The sequence below is a fragment of the Limulus polyphemus genome, unplaced genomic scaffold (assembly GCF_000517525.1).
Source record: "Limulus polyphemus unplaced genomic scaffold, Limulus_polyphemus-2.1.2 Scaffold279, whole genome shotgun sequence".
Taxonomy (NCBI): domain Eukaryota; kingdom Metazoa; phylum Arthropoda; class Merostomata; order Xiphosura; family Limulidae; genus Limulus; species Limulus polyphemus.
Window position 1 is genome coordinate 645,528 of NW_013665889.1, and position 19,073 is coordinate 664,600.

At 30.7% G+C, this 19,073-nt stretch overlaps 1 protein-coding gene across 15 annotated transcripts in view; it reads right to left on the reverse strand.

The window, feature by feature from the left end:
- LOC106456999 (Down syndrome cell adhesion molecule homolog) overlaps positions 1-19,073 on the reverse strand; it is an 81,938-nt gene that overhangs the window by 32,909 nt on the left and 29,956 nt on the right. Inside the window, exons 1-5 of one of the 15 annotated variants that reach the window (XM_022382808.1) lie at positions 10,846-10,889; positions 9,877-10,031; positions 8,072-8,353; positions 3,859-3,978; positions 2,172-2,336 (exon numbers count right to left, since the gene is read on the reverse strand). The exons of 6 other annotated variants lie outside the window; for them this stretch is intronic. In XM_022382808.1, coding sequence (XP_022238516.1) covers positions 2,172-2,336; positions 3,859-3,978; positions 8,072-8,353; positions 9,877-9,940 — 631 coding nt within the window. In that variant the 5' untranslated portion in view covers positions 9,941-10,031; positions 10,846-10,889. 8 more of the 15 variants (XM_022382810.1, XM_022382813.1, XM_022382809.1 and 5 more) reach the window with 8 other exon arrangements.

Genomic DNA, 19,073 nt, shown 5'->3' on the forward strand with positions numbered 1-19,073 from the left:
TGACGAAAAATTAGGTGTCTATTTACTTGTGACCACTCAGTGTAGTCTTCAAACAAAACATTACAAGATGGTTAACTTGAAAGAGACTATAAACAGTAAAATAAATACATAACTGATCCCTAATTTCATGCAACGTAACGAAAGTTACATTCAAAAAAGTCTTAAGATAAAAAAAGTATTACTGTTTGTGTGTGTTTAAATACAAAGCTACAATATGGACTATCTGATTCTGTGCCCATCGCAGATATTGAGCCCCGAATTTTAGCATTATATGCACTCAAGCTTATCGCTGAGAATACGAGACTGGCAGAAAGATACCACTATAAGTATAAAACATGACTTTAAATAACAGCAAAAATCCACGTTATTGTAAACTTATTTTAAGTTTAATATTATGAATACGTATTACTAAATTTTTAGTGTCATTCGATATGCTCTTAAAATTCAACTATTATGTTGTAATGTATTACAATAACAGCTTTTTCTACTGAAATGGTAATAAAATATTCACTCATTGCTACGTAAGTTAATGAATATTTCTAGTCCATGAATGCAGCACAACTTAAAACAGTTCAAGTGTTATAAACTGATGTAAAAAAAAATATTAGAAAGAAGATTCAGAACAACCAGTTCAAAAATTAACTCCTAAATGCAACCAATACATACCTCTGACTAGTAATTTTGCAGAATGTGTCAAACTTTTATCGGACATGTCTACACGAACTTGACAAGTGTAGTTTCCACTGTCTTTTAAAGTAACAGGTTCAATTTCTAAAAGAGTATACTCATCTTCCATACGAATAAATACATTCTCTTGCTCCATCAGTGGTTCGCCATCCTTAAACCATTTGAATCTAAATATTTTCTCTTCACCTTCTACAGCACAAAATGTCTTAACACTTCTGCCTACTGAAAGGTCCTTAGGGAACTGGAAAGGTTGTATCTTGGACTCTATAACTAGTTAAATAGATTACATTAACTATATGAAAAAATACATTAGAAGTATAGCACTGTTTTCCAATAGCCTTTAATCCAAAATAGATCGAACCATTTATATTCTACAATCACGTCTTTATAAAAAAAATATATAAAATTATTTTTTTATTTCCTTACGCTTATATATTGTCACCACATTGTTTCTGGTCCTGTTTTCACAGAAACGGTTATATAAATTATAGTGCAAAATATTTACTTCAAGTTACAATTTCATCCACTTACCGTGAAGTTATTGTTATACTGTCTAATTTTAAAGCATGTATTTGTATCTAACTATACTGCAGTACTTGTAGTTTATATCGAAGCTAACTACGTGGGCTAAAGTGAAAATGTTAGTTTATTTTTCAATAACAATGCACGAAACATCTGAACAGTGCAGTGTAATATAAAAACGGAATTCCGTATTTGTAGCTCCTCATTATGAGTTAGATTTTCTTATTCTGAATTGACTCCATTTTCTATAAGTCATATTTACGGAACAAATTTAATTAACGTAGTTTTAATAAAAATTCTTATTTGCAATAATTATAAAGCTTTTAGATTTATATGCGTATAGCTATTTTACCAAAATTAAAATTCTTACCTTTTGCGTCTGTTCCCTGGAGGATTCTTAAAACAACAGATAAACCGAAGAGCGCATAGGATATGTTCGTAAGTTCCATTCTTTGTTCTGCTTAAAACATCCACCGAAGAATACTCCGCAAAAGGTTTTCCAAAATATCCCCAAATTATTCAAATTAGCACCTAAACACTTTGTCTTTTAATCGTAGGCTAGTTTGTTACTAATATTAAAGTCTGCAAATATTAGCTGTATTTCATGGCGCCTTTTGATAACAAAGAAGTTAGGGGTGTATGGCTACCTTATTGAATACAAACTACCACAGCGCCTCACAGCGATGGATCGTATCGCTCATTATATTACCAACAATAATATAAAATATATTAGATTTTATCAGATCGGACTTCAAGTGTAATTAATGGATTATAAAATTTAACATAAATTACACAGATATTTTGCGTGCAAAGTAATCTCTTAAAGAATTATTTCGACTTGTGATGAAGTTCTAAAACACTTGTAGATTAATATGTAAAATTTCACTACCAAAATGATTCTTTCGAAGCATTATGTGTAAGCGTTTTTATTATTCTTCATTTTTACACAATTCATTGCTTACCGTACACCTTCAGAAAGATAATTTTACTTAGTTGGTCACCGACTGAGTTACGTACTACACACTTATATTCTCCACTTTCAGAGTAACCAGCATTTCGAATAACAAGAGACCCATTTTCATTTTGTTCAGCATTGGTAAGATATTTCAGTTCTTGCCAACTGTCCTCTGAAAAAAAGGAACCTATTAAGCAAACATTGTATATAACAGAAATGAAATAAACAAAGCGAATGAACCAAATACAAATTGTCATATTTTTGCAAAGAGCATTTTCTGTTTCACTGTCCAAAAACTACTTTAGTTTTAAACTTGTAAATGTTTACCTTTCTCCTAATTGAAATATAATCTAAATGCCAAAATGTTTTCTTATTAATTGCTCAAAAACTTCTTAACACATCGAATAAATATAGTGCATAACACTGTAAATGTCTATAATAAAATAACGTTTCATTCCTGGCTTTTCGTCTTAAAGCTTTGTCTGCTGAGGTTAACCGTATTTTAGAAAATCCCGGTCCTGTGCTATCTTTCAAACTATTTACTCCATCGTCGATGGTGCTGATGTTCATATTACATACTATTGCTCAACAGTGCAGTTTCCATTGTAACAAGTATCTGCGAAGGGGCAACGGAGTCAATTTTAGACCATTTTGATTATCTTTCCAGAAAACCGCAATTGCAAGTAACATCGATTTTCAAAACCATGTCTAAAAACAAGTCAAAAACAAAAAAGTCCATTGGATGTGCATCTGGAAAGTTGATAAGTATCTGGATGAATGGGATTACTGTTATTTTAGTTTCTTCAGCTATATTTCTCATAAAATTAGGTGTTGATGAAAGCTTGTGAGCTTTTGTCAACTTCAAACCGTGTTTCTTGTTATCGGTATCAAAATGTATGCCTGGATTCATCACAATGACGTTTTTAATTTGGGATGTTCTTTTTTTCCTAACCACAGCTTTCACTTTACTAATGAAAGCATTGATTTGGATTGGTATATGATATAATTTTGGGGTCTGTTCTGAACGCTCTATGGTTCAAATTATTTTCCATTCCAAGGAGACCATTGAAGGCTCTTCTTCGAAATGTTGTGTGTTTGGTTCTACATTACTTAACAACAATAACACTGTATAAATACTTCTCTACGTAAATACTGTTTATATTCACCCAGTAATACGTCGAACTGAGGCAGCATTTCATTGATTAGTGGCTGTTACTTTTCCGTGAACCAAATATATAAGTGTTAAATACGATGCTATTGGCGTCACGGTACGCGTTTGAAGCACCACTGCATTAAAATACGTAAACATAATATTGTGCAATTAACTCTCTGAAGAACATAGGAAAGTCTCTACATAAAAATCACTGTTATGTGAAAGAAAACCGTGTTCTACGTATAGATATGAAAAGTTTTGCATAAACATATATTAATGCTTTTAAACAAATACTGAATAAATACATGAGCTTTGTTCCGTGATATATTACAAAAAGTTCATATACTTCTCAACAACAAAGCATACAAGTAATAACCTGATTTTACGAATATCATGCCTCATTAAAACAGTATCTTACATAAAATAATCTAAAAACGTGTCTTTCAAGTTTTTATATCCCAAGACAATAATTAAGTTAACGTAAACCCTAAAATATTCAATCTGAATTCAATATGGATAAAGTATGAACAAGTATCAATACCTTTCTTTCTGAACCATACAACAACTGGCAGAGGGAAACCTATAGCTGCACAATTAACTATTACATTATCTCCTTTGACGACTGTCTTGTTGGTGGGTTTCTGTTTCCAGACAGGGGGAACTATAAAATATATTAAAAAATTGTAAAACAAGCCATTTTTGTTCTCCCAAAATGTGTCTAACAATGAAATCTGTTACAGCCACAATCTTGGTGTCTGTTCTCTGTCATCGTAATAATAGTCATAATAGAGCATTAAGTGTATCGTTATAAATATGAAACCATTCATACATGTAAATTGTTTAAACAGCTGCTAACGATTGTCAATAAGGTATGAAACACCTTGTTTCAATAACTAAACTTAAGTACACTTGTACACATATTCAATTTTCATTATTATCATTATAAATAATTTTTAGTCAAAATATATTTATTTTGGTCAGAACCTACATAATTTGAATTACCTACTTTAAGCTTTCTGGTGTACTGTAATCGTAACTATGGATATTTGTGACTATTTTCTTTTCATTTCTAGTATTCCTCTATAAAACATATAGGTTTATAATTGAGAAACTGTTCGTGTCATCAGTTATATCATTTATCATGAACTAAAAGTTTGACAAGTTTAGCAGCATATCTATTTATATTCATGTGTCGTATGATCTTTGACCAAGATGGTGTCTCTCTTTGACCTTGGCTATAGTAAATAGAGCTGCCATATTTGATCTTTTGAGACAAGTACAGATGTTTGACAAGCAAACATTGAAAGCGTTCTGCTAAAACCAGACTTATATTTTAGTTACAGCTTAGTTTAGTTCAAGTCTTGAACAAAGGGTAACCATTCAAAAGGACTTACTGATTAACTATATTGAAATTCACAGCGAAACAAAAAAATATCCTATGATGCAAGACATATTGCCATGCAACAATGCAGTTGTGTTTTTTAATGTTTTACTTTGAATGGAAAAAAGCATTAATTAATTAAGAGAAACAAGTGACACTCACAGGGCATATGATGTATTTTCCGATGCCAGTGCCTTAGGTTTATGAAACTTCTTACATGTAAACGTAAAGTATTTCAACCAAACATTTGCTCAAACAGTTGACCAAGTATTTTTAATAATATTTTTTGTTGATTATTGAATGAAAAGGTACTGATGTGTGGGATGTACTACTCTAAGATGTAAGTTACTTATGATAATTGAAAATTAGTAACGAGTAATATTTCATATCATTCTTTAGTTGCTGTGGTCAAGAAGTGCAATCCCACGTTCAATTCAACACAAGTAATTTTGTCAACAGCTGCCAGGTTTTCATAATAATTTCATATATGATTTTATTTTTGGTGTACTAATGACTGGTTCTTGGTTGAATAGCTGATTGCATGCCAACCCGCAAGGATACTCTTCTCAGTTACTTGATTAGTATGTTTCAAAATGCTTCCCTCTTATGTGAACTTCCACTAAGGATCTTTTATAAACTTCGCCATACATGGCTTCTAATTATTTGGCATACTAACGACTATCTTTCTTAAAGATTCAATAGTCTTTCATGGACACATCCTTTGTTTCTGAACTGCTTTCCAACAGTATTATCACCAGAGCTAACTCCAACTTTGGCTGTATTATCCATTCTATAGCTTATAATTGTCAAACGTATTTATTCTTTATCGGCTTTTTTCGTCTAAAACGTTGTTTTACTACGCTTTTAACTTCTTATTAATTACAGAAAACAGTGTTTGATGATTCTTTAATTTTTAATTTATATGCATTTTACAGTTGAATTGACAAGACAAATTACTCTTTTTTTTAGTCTATTGTTAAATGCAATCTGCGATAATTTCACATTCAAAATCGCCACAATACGCTCTTTATGGCTAAACTCGCAATCACGCCATCTCGATCTAACTAACTAACTGTCTATCTTACTTTGAATTATATTTTGAACGCGTATTTATAAATAGTCCAACTGAGGCCTATAAATTTTCACACACTACGAGGCATTAGGATGTAATGATGATCGAGAAAACTTAGAAGGTTCTAGTAACATGACACATACAATAATCGCCAATTTACGACAATTGGACTACACAACGTATTATTCGCACAGTTATGTAAACAAACCTGCGATAAACTATCGCTTCTAAAATAACTACATTTAACATTCGCGACATACTTAAATTAAAACAATCGTGTATATCAAACTGTAGCATAATATTGTATTCTTGTGCTGTGACCAATGCCAAATAACTAAATCTTTAAAATATATTGGATTTACATTTCAGGATTTGACAAGTTCTTATGAACACTGATATTTAACGACTGAGTATGTTCGTGCGATACTTGTCAGTATTGACTTCCTCACAAAAGAATATTCTAGCAATATACTTATGAGTAGTTCATAGTAAGCCAAATGTTTTTAAGTAGCCCATGATCATGAATACACAAAGCTCACGAGTAACACATCAATGCCAGAACTTTGTTTCAGTCATTTAAAATCATTTTTGTTCACATCCCCTCTATTTTTTCTTTCATTCCCCTTTCCTTCTATATTGAAGTTTTTGCGAGTAATTTGCTTCATTTTAACTCAATTTTAACAATCAAAGATGATATCTCCAAATATGTTACTATGGAAAATATGACTAATAGAACGATATTATGCACAAGTATTAATCAAAGATAATTGGTATGCTTAGACGTATACTGGTATAATATAATTAATGAAGGACTATTTGCAAGAAAAGGCGCATCAGTGTTAAATGATAAGTTTGAAACTGAGGGAGATGCATCGAAATAGGCTAAACAAAGGATATATGAAAATTGTTCAGTGGACTTCAAAATCAAAACAAAAAACACCGATAGAGATGTGCATGATGCCAAAGAAGCTGTTCAAGTTGATGTAAACAAAATATGTATTTGATTTACTGATATTTGGATTGCAATTATATATATAAAAATGCGTTAGTCTTATTAATAAACAAAATCAAATGGGAAACCTACCGGATTATTTGAGACCCTATGAGTAGCAAGGTATAAATTTACAGAAGGAATCTACTAGGCAAAAGGCATTTCAGTCGACAAACGTATCCAACATACCACCATTAAATAACTTTCTCAATATTCATGAAGTAGTATTTTTAGTTGCTAGACATGATGTGGTGGTGGGAATATGAAATAAAGCTGAGAGGAAGTAGCTAGGAGGGTGAACCACAATCCAGCCACACCAAAGTACAGAAAAAATTGAAAAGATTATCAAATACAACATATTACTTCCTTATACCCTACTGAGTTAAATAAAAAACATTACTTTAATCCGTGGAACTAAGAGTCAGAGTAAATGGGAATCAGCTAAACAAAGGCGTTACTAAAACAAAAGAAAACTGGCACTGATCACTTGTAACAGCTATTGCCAAAAGAGTTAAGTAGATTTAGTTATAATTAAGTCGAAAAGGCCCAAGCCTGTCTGCTTGTATGGACTCAACCATGCAAAGTCATGCTTAGCATCACTGTTGAAATTGGTTACTTGCAGTATAGATATGTATGGTATACAATATAATAAAAGAGAGAGATAAACAACAACAGTTTCTGCTTATTTGAGGTGTTCTTTTCGGTGTTTGAGAGACACTTGGAGATTTACTTAGAAAAATTTGTACCATGCGATAGTTTTGAGTGAGATCACAACATTTTTATTATCGTTATTAATCAGATGAACTTATATATTCTGTATCATTTTTTTGAATTTCAGTATTTTTTTAATAACAGGTCTAGGCCAAACTCCTTTGGTGTCTTAAACTATTCTAAGTGAATGAAATAAGGCTATTTGTGTTTGGATCAAAACTAATGCTCAGTTGAGTTAAGTTCGGCAAGTTTGGTCAAATCAATCTGAGATGTTTTATTAAGTTCCAGTTCCCTTTAATTATTAGCCTAAGTGTCATATTTGTTAAATGTGATACATAATTCTCTGTTTAAATTGTTTGTATGAATACATGTATTCTGTTAGACACTTTCAATCGACGATTTCCTCCTTTTTACATCTGTAATAAATTATTTTCGACATTAGATTATTTTATGCTCCTTGTACTTTTACACATAAGTTAGAGGAGGTCCTGATTGTGGCTTTTTTTCAGTTATTAATCTGTGATGTTCATAGTTTATACAGAACTTTTTCATAATGAAACGATTATTATATACAAATTAAAATTACAATTGTTACTTACATTTCAAAATCAACGGAGATGAAAACCTGGTAGACCCAAGAGGACTTTCAACTTCACATGTATAATTTCCAACATCGTTCAATGTTACAGATGAGATTTCAAGAACAGAATAACCTTCGCTGTAACTTATTCTTAAATTATTATTTGGTTTGATAATTTCGCCATCTTTCTTCCAATTAAATCGTAAACTTTTTGTCGGGATTTCGACAGAGCAAAGCCCGCGTACACTTTTCCCAAATGATAGTTCTTCTGGAAATGAAAAAGGCTGAATTTTTGGAACTCCTGAAATCAATGTTAGAAAATCATTATATCATATTTTAAACTTGTATAAAACATTTTGTATAAACTGTTACTTGCGTATAAGAAATATATACATTGACGTAAATTTCATAACTATACTTACATTTCGTAGGTAATTAGTTCATGTTTATAATGAATTCGCTTAAGAGTTTTCATATGAAAACAACTCCTAAAATTATAATTTTGTCTGTGGTCAAACATTTAAACACTGCATTCCTTAACTACATATTCAAAAAGTATTTTGAATTTTAGCTCACCATTATTACATCGACGTTAGGAGGTGGGTTTGTTTTGAACAGATTATATTTTGTCTAATTAGACAATTGGGCCTACGCTTATGGAAAATAACAAAGGTCAGAAGTTAATGCTACATTAAAGGCTAATTGTTCTAACGTTTTCATTTTGTTTTAATAACTTTATTTTTGAACTTTTTATAAAATAAACACTACCAATATTCTTAATATAGAAAATCGCTTAAATAACACTGAATGAAAAATATAAACCAAAAGCAATTAAAATTATCCAAAAATGCTGTAGTTGTTTGTATAAAGAAAAAAAACAACATACTAATAATTATTTAATTGCAATAGACCATCAAGTCAAATGAAATATTAATACACTTCTCAGTTCTTGCAATATGCTTTCAGCTTTTATTGTTTTCAATCAGATATGTTTTTATATATATAAGGACAGCCTTCCATCTCCGATACCATAGAGCTTTATTCCTTCTTCCATATTCTTAACAAAATACCCCCCAGTAGCACAGCGGTATGTCTGCGGACTTACAGCGCTAGAATCCGGGTTTCGATACCCGTGGTGGGCAGAGCACAGATAGCCCATTGTGCAGCTTTGTGCTTAATTACAAACAAACTTAACAAAATAACGAGCAGCAAGAAAAGTTTGATAAAAAATATAAAGGTAAAATTGATATTCAAATATAGGTTAGCTTCCAACGATCTTAGTTGTCAGTTATTAAACATTTATGTATAAAACGAATTTAAAAGAGATTTCCAATGGCTGAAGATTATTGTAAAAATAAAAGTTACCAATTAAGAGTTGTGGAAGACTAATCACCATTATAACATTGCATACCAACTACAAAACTTACCACTTCGAACAACAGATATCAACACTAAGCCAACCACCAAAGTACGAAGGTAAAAACTTCCTGGAATACTCGCAGCAAAATGGCACACAAAATTAATAGCCATAATAAAATAGTATATGAATATTTGACAACAGTGAAATCGAAGTGTACAACTTTCACCAAAAACAAAAGAGAGCAAGATAAATTCTAAATCCTAAAGCTACTGTCAAGCATGTTACTGTACTGTAGTTAAATACATACTTAAACAAAGAAAGCCAACATGGCCGACAGATTCTCATAAAGGAGGCAAGCGCCACGTGGTGGCGATAAACGGGAAACACATAACTTTTTATTAGAAATGTAAATGATTGAAATAAACACATATCTGTGCTACATACCTTTTATTTTACATTCATATCTTGAAAACATTGTATATCATCTGGAATCTCTTCGTAAGTTTTGATATCCAAACAGTAATACATTTTCTTGCAAGTTTTTTCCCTTTAACTTCATGTTTTTGCCGAGCTTCTTCATACTTTGCTCAACGGAAAAAATCTTGTTTTAGATTACTACCTAAAATGAAAATCCCGAACTCGTTTTAACTGATTTTTTATTGCTTCACGGTGATAATAATGTTATATAACATATACAAGGAATACAACAAAATGAATTAACTGTGATTCGAAGTATTATTTCGAAACAAAAAGCTGGATATTCAAATTGAACATATCATTCTTGTTATTTATTTATTAGATATTTAGATAGATAAAGGCCTATCTTTTACAACGTGTAAAATTGCATTATTACATAATTAATTTTATATTTCTAATCCATATGTATTTAAGTAACGCAACAGCAAGAAATGTTTAACTTACCAGAGAAAACACTGCCTGTTTTGCAAGAGTTCTGCACGTCAACTTTCAAAGGAACATTGTAAAAAGGCATCTAAGAAATTCCAGATTTTAATTTTGAATCTGGCTTAAACATAATTTCGTCAATTTAAAGGGCGGATGCAAAGCACTGATTTTTTTTACACCATTCGTAACTGCTAAGTATATAATCCTAAATTACCTATATGACAGGCACCTATCGTGCTTTGAACCAACAATTCAAATAAAAGAGATCTATAAAAATGTATTTCAAAATGACCGTTTGTTTACAAAAAATATGCTGTCTCTGTCATAGAAGAAAACGGTTTCCCAAGAGGAGAAAAGTGCACATAAAATTTTGATATAAAGCATAATGTTTACCTGACGACAAAACATGCTTTGAATAATTACGAAAACTAGTTTTCTCTAAAGGCATTAAATTTTATCGAAGTTTGACTTTCGCTTTTCTTGTCATAACATTGTTATTGTTATTGACTAGGATTAGAATATGCTCTCACCAAATACGTTAATATTAACAGTTTTCGAAATAGGAGATCCTACTCCATTTTCTGCTTCACATCTATATTGTCCTTCATCCATTTCATCAGAATTTTCAATAATGAGTGAACCATTGGGAAAGAATTCCAGCTTTCTTCCTTTAATTTTAGAAACATTCTCGATGTAACTATTACCTTTAAAAAAATCAAAATAATAATCATTAATAATCTGATTAACACAGAAAAAAAAATTAACTGACCTTTATGTTACCATAAAAATACTCAAAATACTTGTGGATATATATAATAAAAAGTAGTTATTTACCAACAATGTACAGAATTAGTATGCGGATATAACACTCAGAATGCTTTTATTAGTGTAAATGTTACTGAATTCGAAAACATTATGTCCAATCATATTTTCTAAAATCTTTGACGTGATCTCCGCTAAATACCCATGCTGCATTCGAACATTACTTTTTTACTATGAAACGTATTTCATTTCCAATAATATAACCGTAAGGCTTCATTATGAATTTTTGGCTTAACATTAAAGGAATTACGTTCCTGGATGGAACGTTAAAATTATTATGTTTAATTTACTGATATATATACATTTATTAGACGTAACAACGTTTTCTGGCCCCTAGTTAATAAAGATAAAGTTACCTTTCCTTCTGGACCACTTTATTTGCGGTAAAGGGTAACCCTTGACTGAGCAGTGCAAAATAGCTGAATCACCTGCAACAACAGTTGTACCTTTTGGTTCTTGTATCCATGAAGGCGAAGCTAAAAGAATAGAGATATTATATAATTTTAAGTTATATATAAATGCTGAACAAGTTAATAATTTTCGTGCCGCAAGCTTATTAGAATATTGTGATTTGCTCAACAACGTGAAGTGTATAATTGTGTTAAGGAATGACAAAATAATAAATTATATTTTAATGCGAAATTACTATCTGTAAACTAAAAATGTTATTGAAACAAAACAGTTATTGGACATACGATTTCACCCAATTAACTTAAATGATGAAAATCCATAAAAGAACAATAAACTGTAAATATAACCGCCTACCAAAGAAAAAACAGCATATTTTTGTATATATTATTTGCGAGTTGTAACGTAGAAAAGTCTGGTCAAAGTATTAGTTCGGTATTGTTTATCAACGTTTACAATAATTATGCTAAAATGTAAGATGAAACACTATTTTCATAACATTCCTTGATAGTTTTTAATACATAATAATTATTGAATAACAAATTCAAGTTAATTCAATAATTAATACAAATACGCTTTATTAAAGCCAAACTATAATTATAAATAGATCAAGAAGAATTTCTAGTTTATTACAAAATCAGACCTTATTGGATAAGAAAATTACACCATTGAAATATTCAACAGTTAAAATAATATATACGAAAGCAAGGGATGAAAGTTTTCACCTTGAACAACAAGTTGTGCTGTATAGCCATCCGAACCATGAGGACCATCCACGAAACAAGTATAGTTTCCAATATCAGATGTTTCTATTGACCTGATTTCCAACAAAGAATATTTCTTATTTTCATTAACTTCTGTGATAATCCTGTTAGTGTCAAGTGATAAATTGTCCTTTTTCCAGTGAAAGTTTAAATCTTCACTTGAACCTTGAACTGAACAAAATATTATTGTGCTGCTTCCAATGTCCAGATGTTTGGGAAACTCGAAAGGTTGTATTTTAAAACTATCTGAAATTGATTGAAAATTTTCAAATTTACTGTTGCTTATAGAGAAGTGGTGAAACATAAATGTTAAATTATGACGTATTGAAAATGAAATATAACATTAATTTATACATTCGTAAGTGAGTGAATTCATGTATACCAAATCCCAATATCTATAACATTATTACTATGATTTTAATAACATACAATTTAAATAACTCAAGAGTGTGAAGTTAACCTACTTTCGCACAGTTTTTTTTATTGGGACTTTATCAATTAAGTGAATTCTAATTTAACCTTGATATTTTTCTTTTTTCATTCAGATTAATTATTTTAAATCTTCTCAGGTCAAATAAAAAATAAATATAACCAAATGAACAATGTACCACTTGGATGAACACTTATCATAATTTCAAAATGTTTTACATAATTTTCTAATTAAACTCAATCATTTTAATTAGCTTTTCCTTTTTGTATCTAGATCATTCACTTTCTTTAGCCAAAATGGTTGACTAACGAACTGAATTACAACAGGAAAAGATAATCATGTTTCAATTCATCGACAATAAAGTGCAAGCTTAGAAGATTTTGTATCTGTACTGAATAAACAAATATAAACTTACCGGACACAAAACCCCGTGCTGATAGAAGGGAAATCCACACGAATACAGATATCGAAATTTTCATTGTAAGCTTAAAATAAACGAAGTTTAGTATGCAATTCTTGCTTTCTGCTCTCTTGCTCAAATTCAAAAAGTGTCCATGTGATTGTGAGCGAATCGTCTATCTGGAGTCTAACAATTAGTTCTGTAATTTTAAATACTGCAAGATCAAGTTTTATCAAGTACGTTCTACACGCTTAGACGCCAAACAAAGACTTTTATCATGGCGGAAGACTCAAAGCATCAGAAAAAAAAATTATACAAAACTACAGCACCACCTGGGAGGAAAACATAATGCAAGTAGAATGACTAATATTGCTATTTATGCTTCTGATATTTAGGATGTTTTCACTTCTGTCAAGTATTTTTCCTGAAACTAACAGAATAAGAATGTAAAATGAAACAATTATCTGAAGCAGGGTATAAAACAAGTTTATTCATTAAAAGAATGTTACAAGATGTTCACATAATATTCGAAATACACAAACGTATATATATATATTGAAATGTTCACTTGATGAAAATACTTGATAAATTCATTTTTTAAAGTAATAACCGAAACACTTTATATGCTACACATACAAATTTCTAACATAAATTCTAGAGTAAAGTATTATAGAATTTCACCCTCTTTTCTTAGTTCTCATTTACCATGCTAATTCATGTCCTAATAGGAAGGTAGCCTTTCAAGTTACGTGTGAAAGTAGCTGCTAATTCTATGGCTACTGGTATAAACCTAGTTCTTAGTGTAAAAATAGAAACTTGACAGCTGATTCAGTTAAAGAATACTTATAAAATATAGACGATAGGGCGAACGAACAACATTTAGTTTTGAACAGTTATATTCTGAAGTTATTTAATCCACGTGCTTACCAGACACAGTTATTGTAATCAACTGAACAAGACTCTGCCCAACACCATTTTTAGCTGTACATTTGTAGGTTCCCTTGTCAGAACTTGCAATATTCGTAATCATCAACGATCCATTTAAAAACACTTTTACGTTTGAGCCTATGACAGGAATAAAGTTTGATTTTCCAATATCTGTAAAATGAAAATATAAGTTCTACAACACCAAGTACGTATAATGTAACTTAGGATAAAAATGGGAAATGATCATATAATATTGTGGTTCCATCTGTTACTCAAAAGGAATAAAAATATAAAAACCCATTGGGCTTTTCAAGTTTTATAAACAAAATAGATATGATTAGAATCTTATCATGAGTATTTCCTTTTATGTACTTGTTATGAAAATCGTGTACTAAGCAGTATTTTGTTAAAGTGTTTCAGGAAATTATTTATTTCAGTAATTACTTTCACCCTTTTCAGTATTTTGACATTTTGAATTGTGGAGTTTATTTTGTTGTTTTTTTATCCTCAATTTTTTCTTTTTTCTTATATTATTTAACTTTCTACAATGTATTCATTTTTTGATGAATAAATTTTATGACGTAAGTTTGATTTCTACATAGTTACGACAATGCGTTTTCACATACCTCTTGATCTGTACCACCTATAGCTAGGTGTAGGAAATCCGTCAGCCGAACAGTGTACAAGCAATCTACCACCTACAGCTACTTTCTGGTCAGTAGGTATAATGGACCAAGTGAGTGGCACTAAAATACATACATAATCATAACACAGATTAACAGATGTGCACTCATTTTTTAAAAATAAGTTTAAAAGTTTAAGTTATTTTGGTCATTATATTATAAATCATTTGTTACTAAAAAGCTCTACGGTGAGAGTTCGCACAGAAACGACACATTCTTATCTATTGAGTCATTTAAATCAAACTTACCTGAAATGTAAAAAATAGTTTTCATTTTCTTTCTTAATCTTGTACAAACTAATTTTGATATCAAATAACAATACCGACAAACAGCTTAGATTCATTCCGAATCTATAGCAATAGATATATATACCTTGTATTTTCAACGGCGTAGAAAAGCTGGAAAATCCTGAAGGTCCCCTTACTTCGCAAGTGTAGTTACCGATGTTTTCTTGCTTCAACATTTTGATATTTAAGACAGAAAGCCCTTCACTGAAGATAAAGTTTATGTTATCTTTTTCATTTTCCAGTAAACGTCCATCTTTTTTCCATTTAAATATCATGTCTTTTCCAATTCCTTTTACAGCACATAGGGCTCGGACACTACCGCCTAATGTGATATCATCTGCAAACCTAAAAGGCAGTATTTCTGGGCCACCTAAAACGTTTAAGATTAAAAGTTGAATGTAATATTACGAGTAAAACTCACATTTAATAAGGGACCGTAATATTTATCAGATAGGAAGTTTAATGTAATAATAGTTATTTAAATGCAAGTTCAAAATGACTGCGTTCAAGCAAAGACCAACATTTAGCTCACTGTAAATAATGAGTAATTAAAACGTTAGGATTTTGGAATCTAACAATGTGATATAGCGAAGCAAATAACATTGCACAAAAAAATTACCAATTGTAAATCACAGTCACAGTTTACCTCACTAGATAAATATAGCAAAACGTTTACTATTAAAATAGCATGACAGAAAGCTTAACTAAGTACCAGAATTTACTTAAATTTAACAGAAAGATTGATATTAAAAAGCATCATACCTTCTCCAGATATCTCTGTTGCAAGGAAGAACAATGACAACAGTCCGACACGACAGCACATCTCCATGGTTAAAAAATACAAGACTCTAAAGTGCAGTTCAAAAATAACTTCAGCACTGCCTAAATTAATGGATATCAGAAACAAAAGTCGAACATTGAAAATATCTGCTAAATATGCCAGAATTCTTGTATTAATGCTAACTCTTAATAATAAATGCTCTGAGAAAATGGCGAGTATGCCGATGACGCTTTGCATTTAACACAAATTTTGAGAACTTCAGCGCCACAATGTGGTAATGTTTTGCATTAAATTACTAACAAAATTAAATGTAATGCTGTTTCATAATAAGTATTTTATCAGTCTAACGAAGGTGTTTTAGTCGTAAACTCTTATTTGTTTTTTGTACCTTAATGATCTAGAATCGTTGGTCAAGTTTCGAGATGATATTATGGTTGGATCTACATATGCATAGATGTCACATGTGCTTCCAGGATCATTTGAGAAAGAGGGTAAGATATCAGATAAACTTTCCAAAAAGGCAGCGAAGAGAAATAATGATATTGTATCGAAATATCAAATAATACCACACTCATAGCAAGCGACTAATTAAAGAAATAGAGATAAAGCAAATCGTTTCTTTCTTGGTACACACGAGGTATTTGGTAATTTCCAATTGTCTCATAAGAAATTCATCGCCAGTTGCTTACCAATCACATTGAGCTTGACAACCTTTACTAAAGGCTGTCCTATACCATTCTTTGCTGTGCATTTAAAATGTCCATCGTCACGAAGACTGATATGATCTAACATTAATGATCCGTTTTGAAAAAAAATCCATGTTGGCTTTTGTCGATAAACAACCGAGTCTTCCCCAATATGACCTGTGAATAAAAAATAATTACATTGGTTTTATGGAATATGAAGTTGACGAGTTGATAGTGAGACTTAAAAACTATTATAAGAAAATAAACTTTAAATGAGTGAGGTATCTAAGTAATGTTTTGTAATCTAATCTAAGGCTGCAAACATGAACAAGTACAGTGAATAAATAATATTTGTCGTTTCACAATTATCTTAATCGGCTTAGTTTATATCTAGGACAAATTAATCATACACCTATAAAAGTATATGCTTTTTTATATTTTATGTTTAAAATAACGTAATAATGTCTAGCTTTTAAATTACGACAAACTAACTTCAAAAAGAAAGTAACGACATAAAAATCATGACTTTGAAAACTTGTAGTAACAATATATATAGTTTACTCCTTTTGTTTTTGGTTTATTTCGATTTTATTTTATTGGTCTTAATAGTAAAACTACCCACCAAATCAGCACTGTTTTTGAGAATACTGAAAGGAATAAATGACATGAATAGTAATGAAATTCCCTGTAAGCTATTTATTTTGTAATTTCCTAGTGCACTGATTTAGTTTTGGTTCTTATATATATATACACACACAAACCGAATACCTTTATTTTACTTAAGATGTATTGTTTAAACTCTAGATAATGGACGACAATCTAACTAATAAAGTTCAGCCTTTGAAAATGAATCTCTTTGTTACCATAAAACCTTGTCCATTGAACATCAGGAAGTGGGTATCCATTGGCTTGACAGTGAAACATAACAGTGTCACCTACTAAAACAGTTGTGTCTGTAGGTTCTTGAATCCAGGTAGGGTTGGCTATATAAATAAAGTTAAATAATCAGAATGTTGTTTTTCTTAAAAGTTTAACAGGGTTTTGAAGTAAATTGAACATATTGCAATAATCTTATCAACCAGGATATTTACTGAAAAGATTTATGGACCAGGTGAAACGTACTTAGCATAGCATGGGTCAAATGCTGTCTATTTCATGAATATTAATTTCATGATAGTTACCTTTCACAACCAATGCTGCAGAGAAGCCAACTGTTCCTTCTTTACTTTTAACATCACAAGAATAATTACCGATATCAGAAGCTTGAACAGACTTCAATTCTAAAGCTGAAAATCCATCAGGATGCACACTAATAAGAACATTATTTTCACCATTTTTCAACGGGGTTCCGTTTTTAAACCACTGAAAATGTAAATCTTTTCCTCCTCCTCCTTCCACAGAACAAAATACACGTACGTTTCTACCCATTGTCAAATCATTGGGAAAATCAAAAGGCTGTATTCTAAGTTTATCTGAAAGAAGAATGATTAGTGTTTACTCTTTTTGATAGAATTATAGCTTTTATCCTAAATATGCAAACCTAACATCTACAAAAATATTTTTTTAATATTTGGTTTTCATAATATTACGTTAAAAAGTAGCTCAGGATTATCAGTATCTGCTAAAACTAGTACTTAAATCAATTATCGAGTTTCAAGAACAAATATACAAAAGGTAGAAAAGAGGTTCTTTCTTATTGCTCCAAATCTATTGACGAACATATTCCATTATTGATATTAGTTTTTACTGTTATATTGCAAAGCCATGCTGGTAAATCAAATGTGAGGATGTAACACATTTAAGCCCGAGCTTCCGTGATATGAACAGCAATTTCAGCATAAACCTATCTCATATAAGTATAACTGTAAGCTTCAAATAGTCCCTATACACTTAATACAAGACGTATTGAAACTGAAATAACCTACGTTTCACTATTTTATTTGTTAGAAGCAACTAAAGCTAGAACGGTAATTATACATCAATGGAAAATTAAATTAATAAAAAAGAACAAGCTGTTTTGACTCACCTGTGTTTACTCCAGTGATTTTAATAATCAAATGAAACACTATCATCTTCAAGATTTGGGATTCCATGCTAATGTATCCACATGAACATTCACTTGATGCAGAGCTGAAGCCGAACGTGATTCTCTAAAGACACGCTTGTATTTTGATGTTTAAAAGACGATTGATTCACTTAAGTTCAGAAATACAAAAATTGAAATTAAAGGTATAAAATTCATAGATTATTTCCTGATTCAACATGGCGCAGCTAATTCTTTGTGGCAATATTTTAGCAGTTTTAAGTATAAAGCGCCACTAAGCGGTTGCCTTCGTAAAAATAGAAACTGTAAATCCTAATTATTTGTAGTAGTATTTTAATAGTTTTAAAATTAAAGCGCCACTAAGCGGTCGACTGTGTAAAAATAGAAACAGTAAATCTCGGTTTTATTCGAAACAGTTTCGCCGATCTGGTATGAATGATCATGAAAGTGAAATAACTGTAAAAAAAAATTCTAATGCTTGATCACTTGCTGTTCATTCCTAGTATTTTATATTCTTAACTATAAT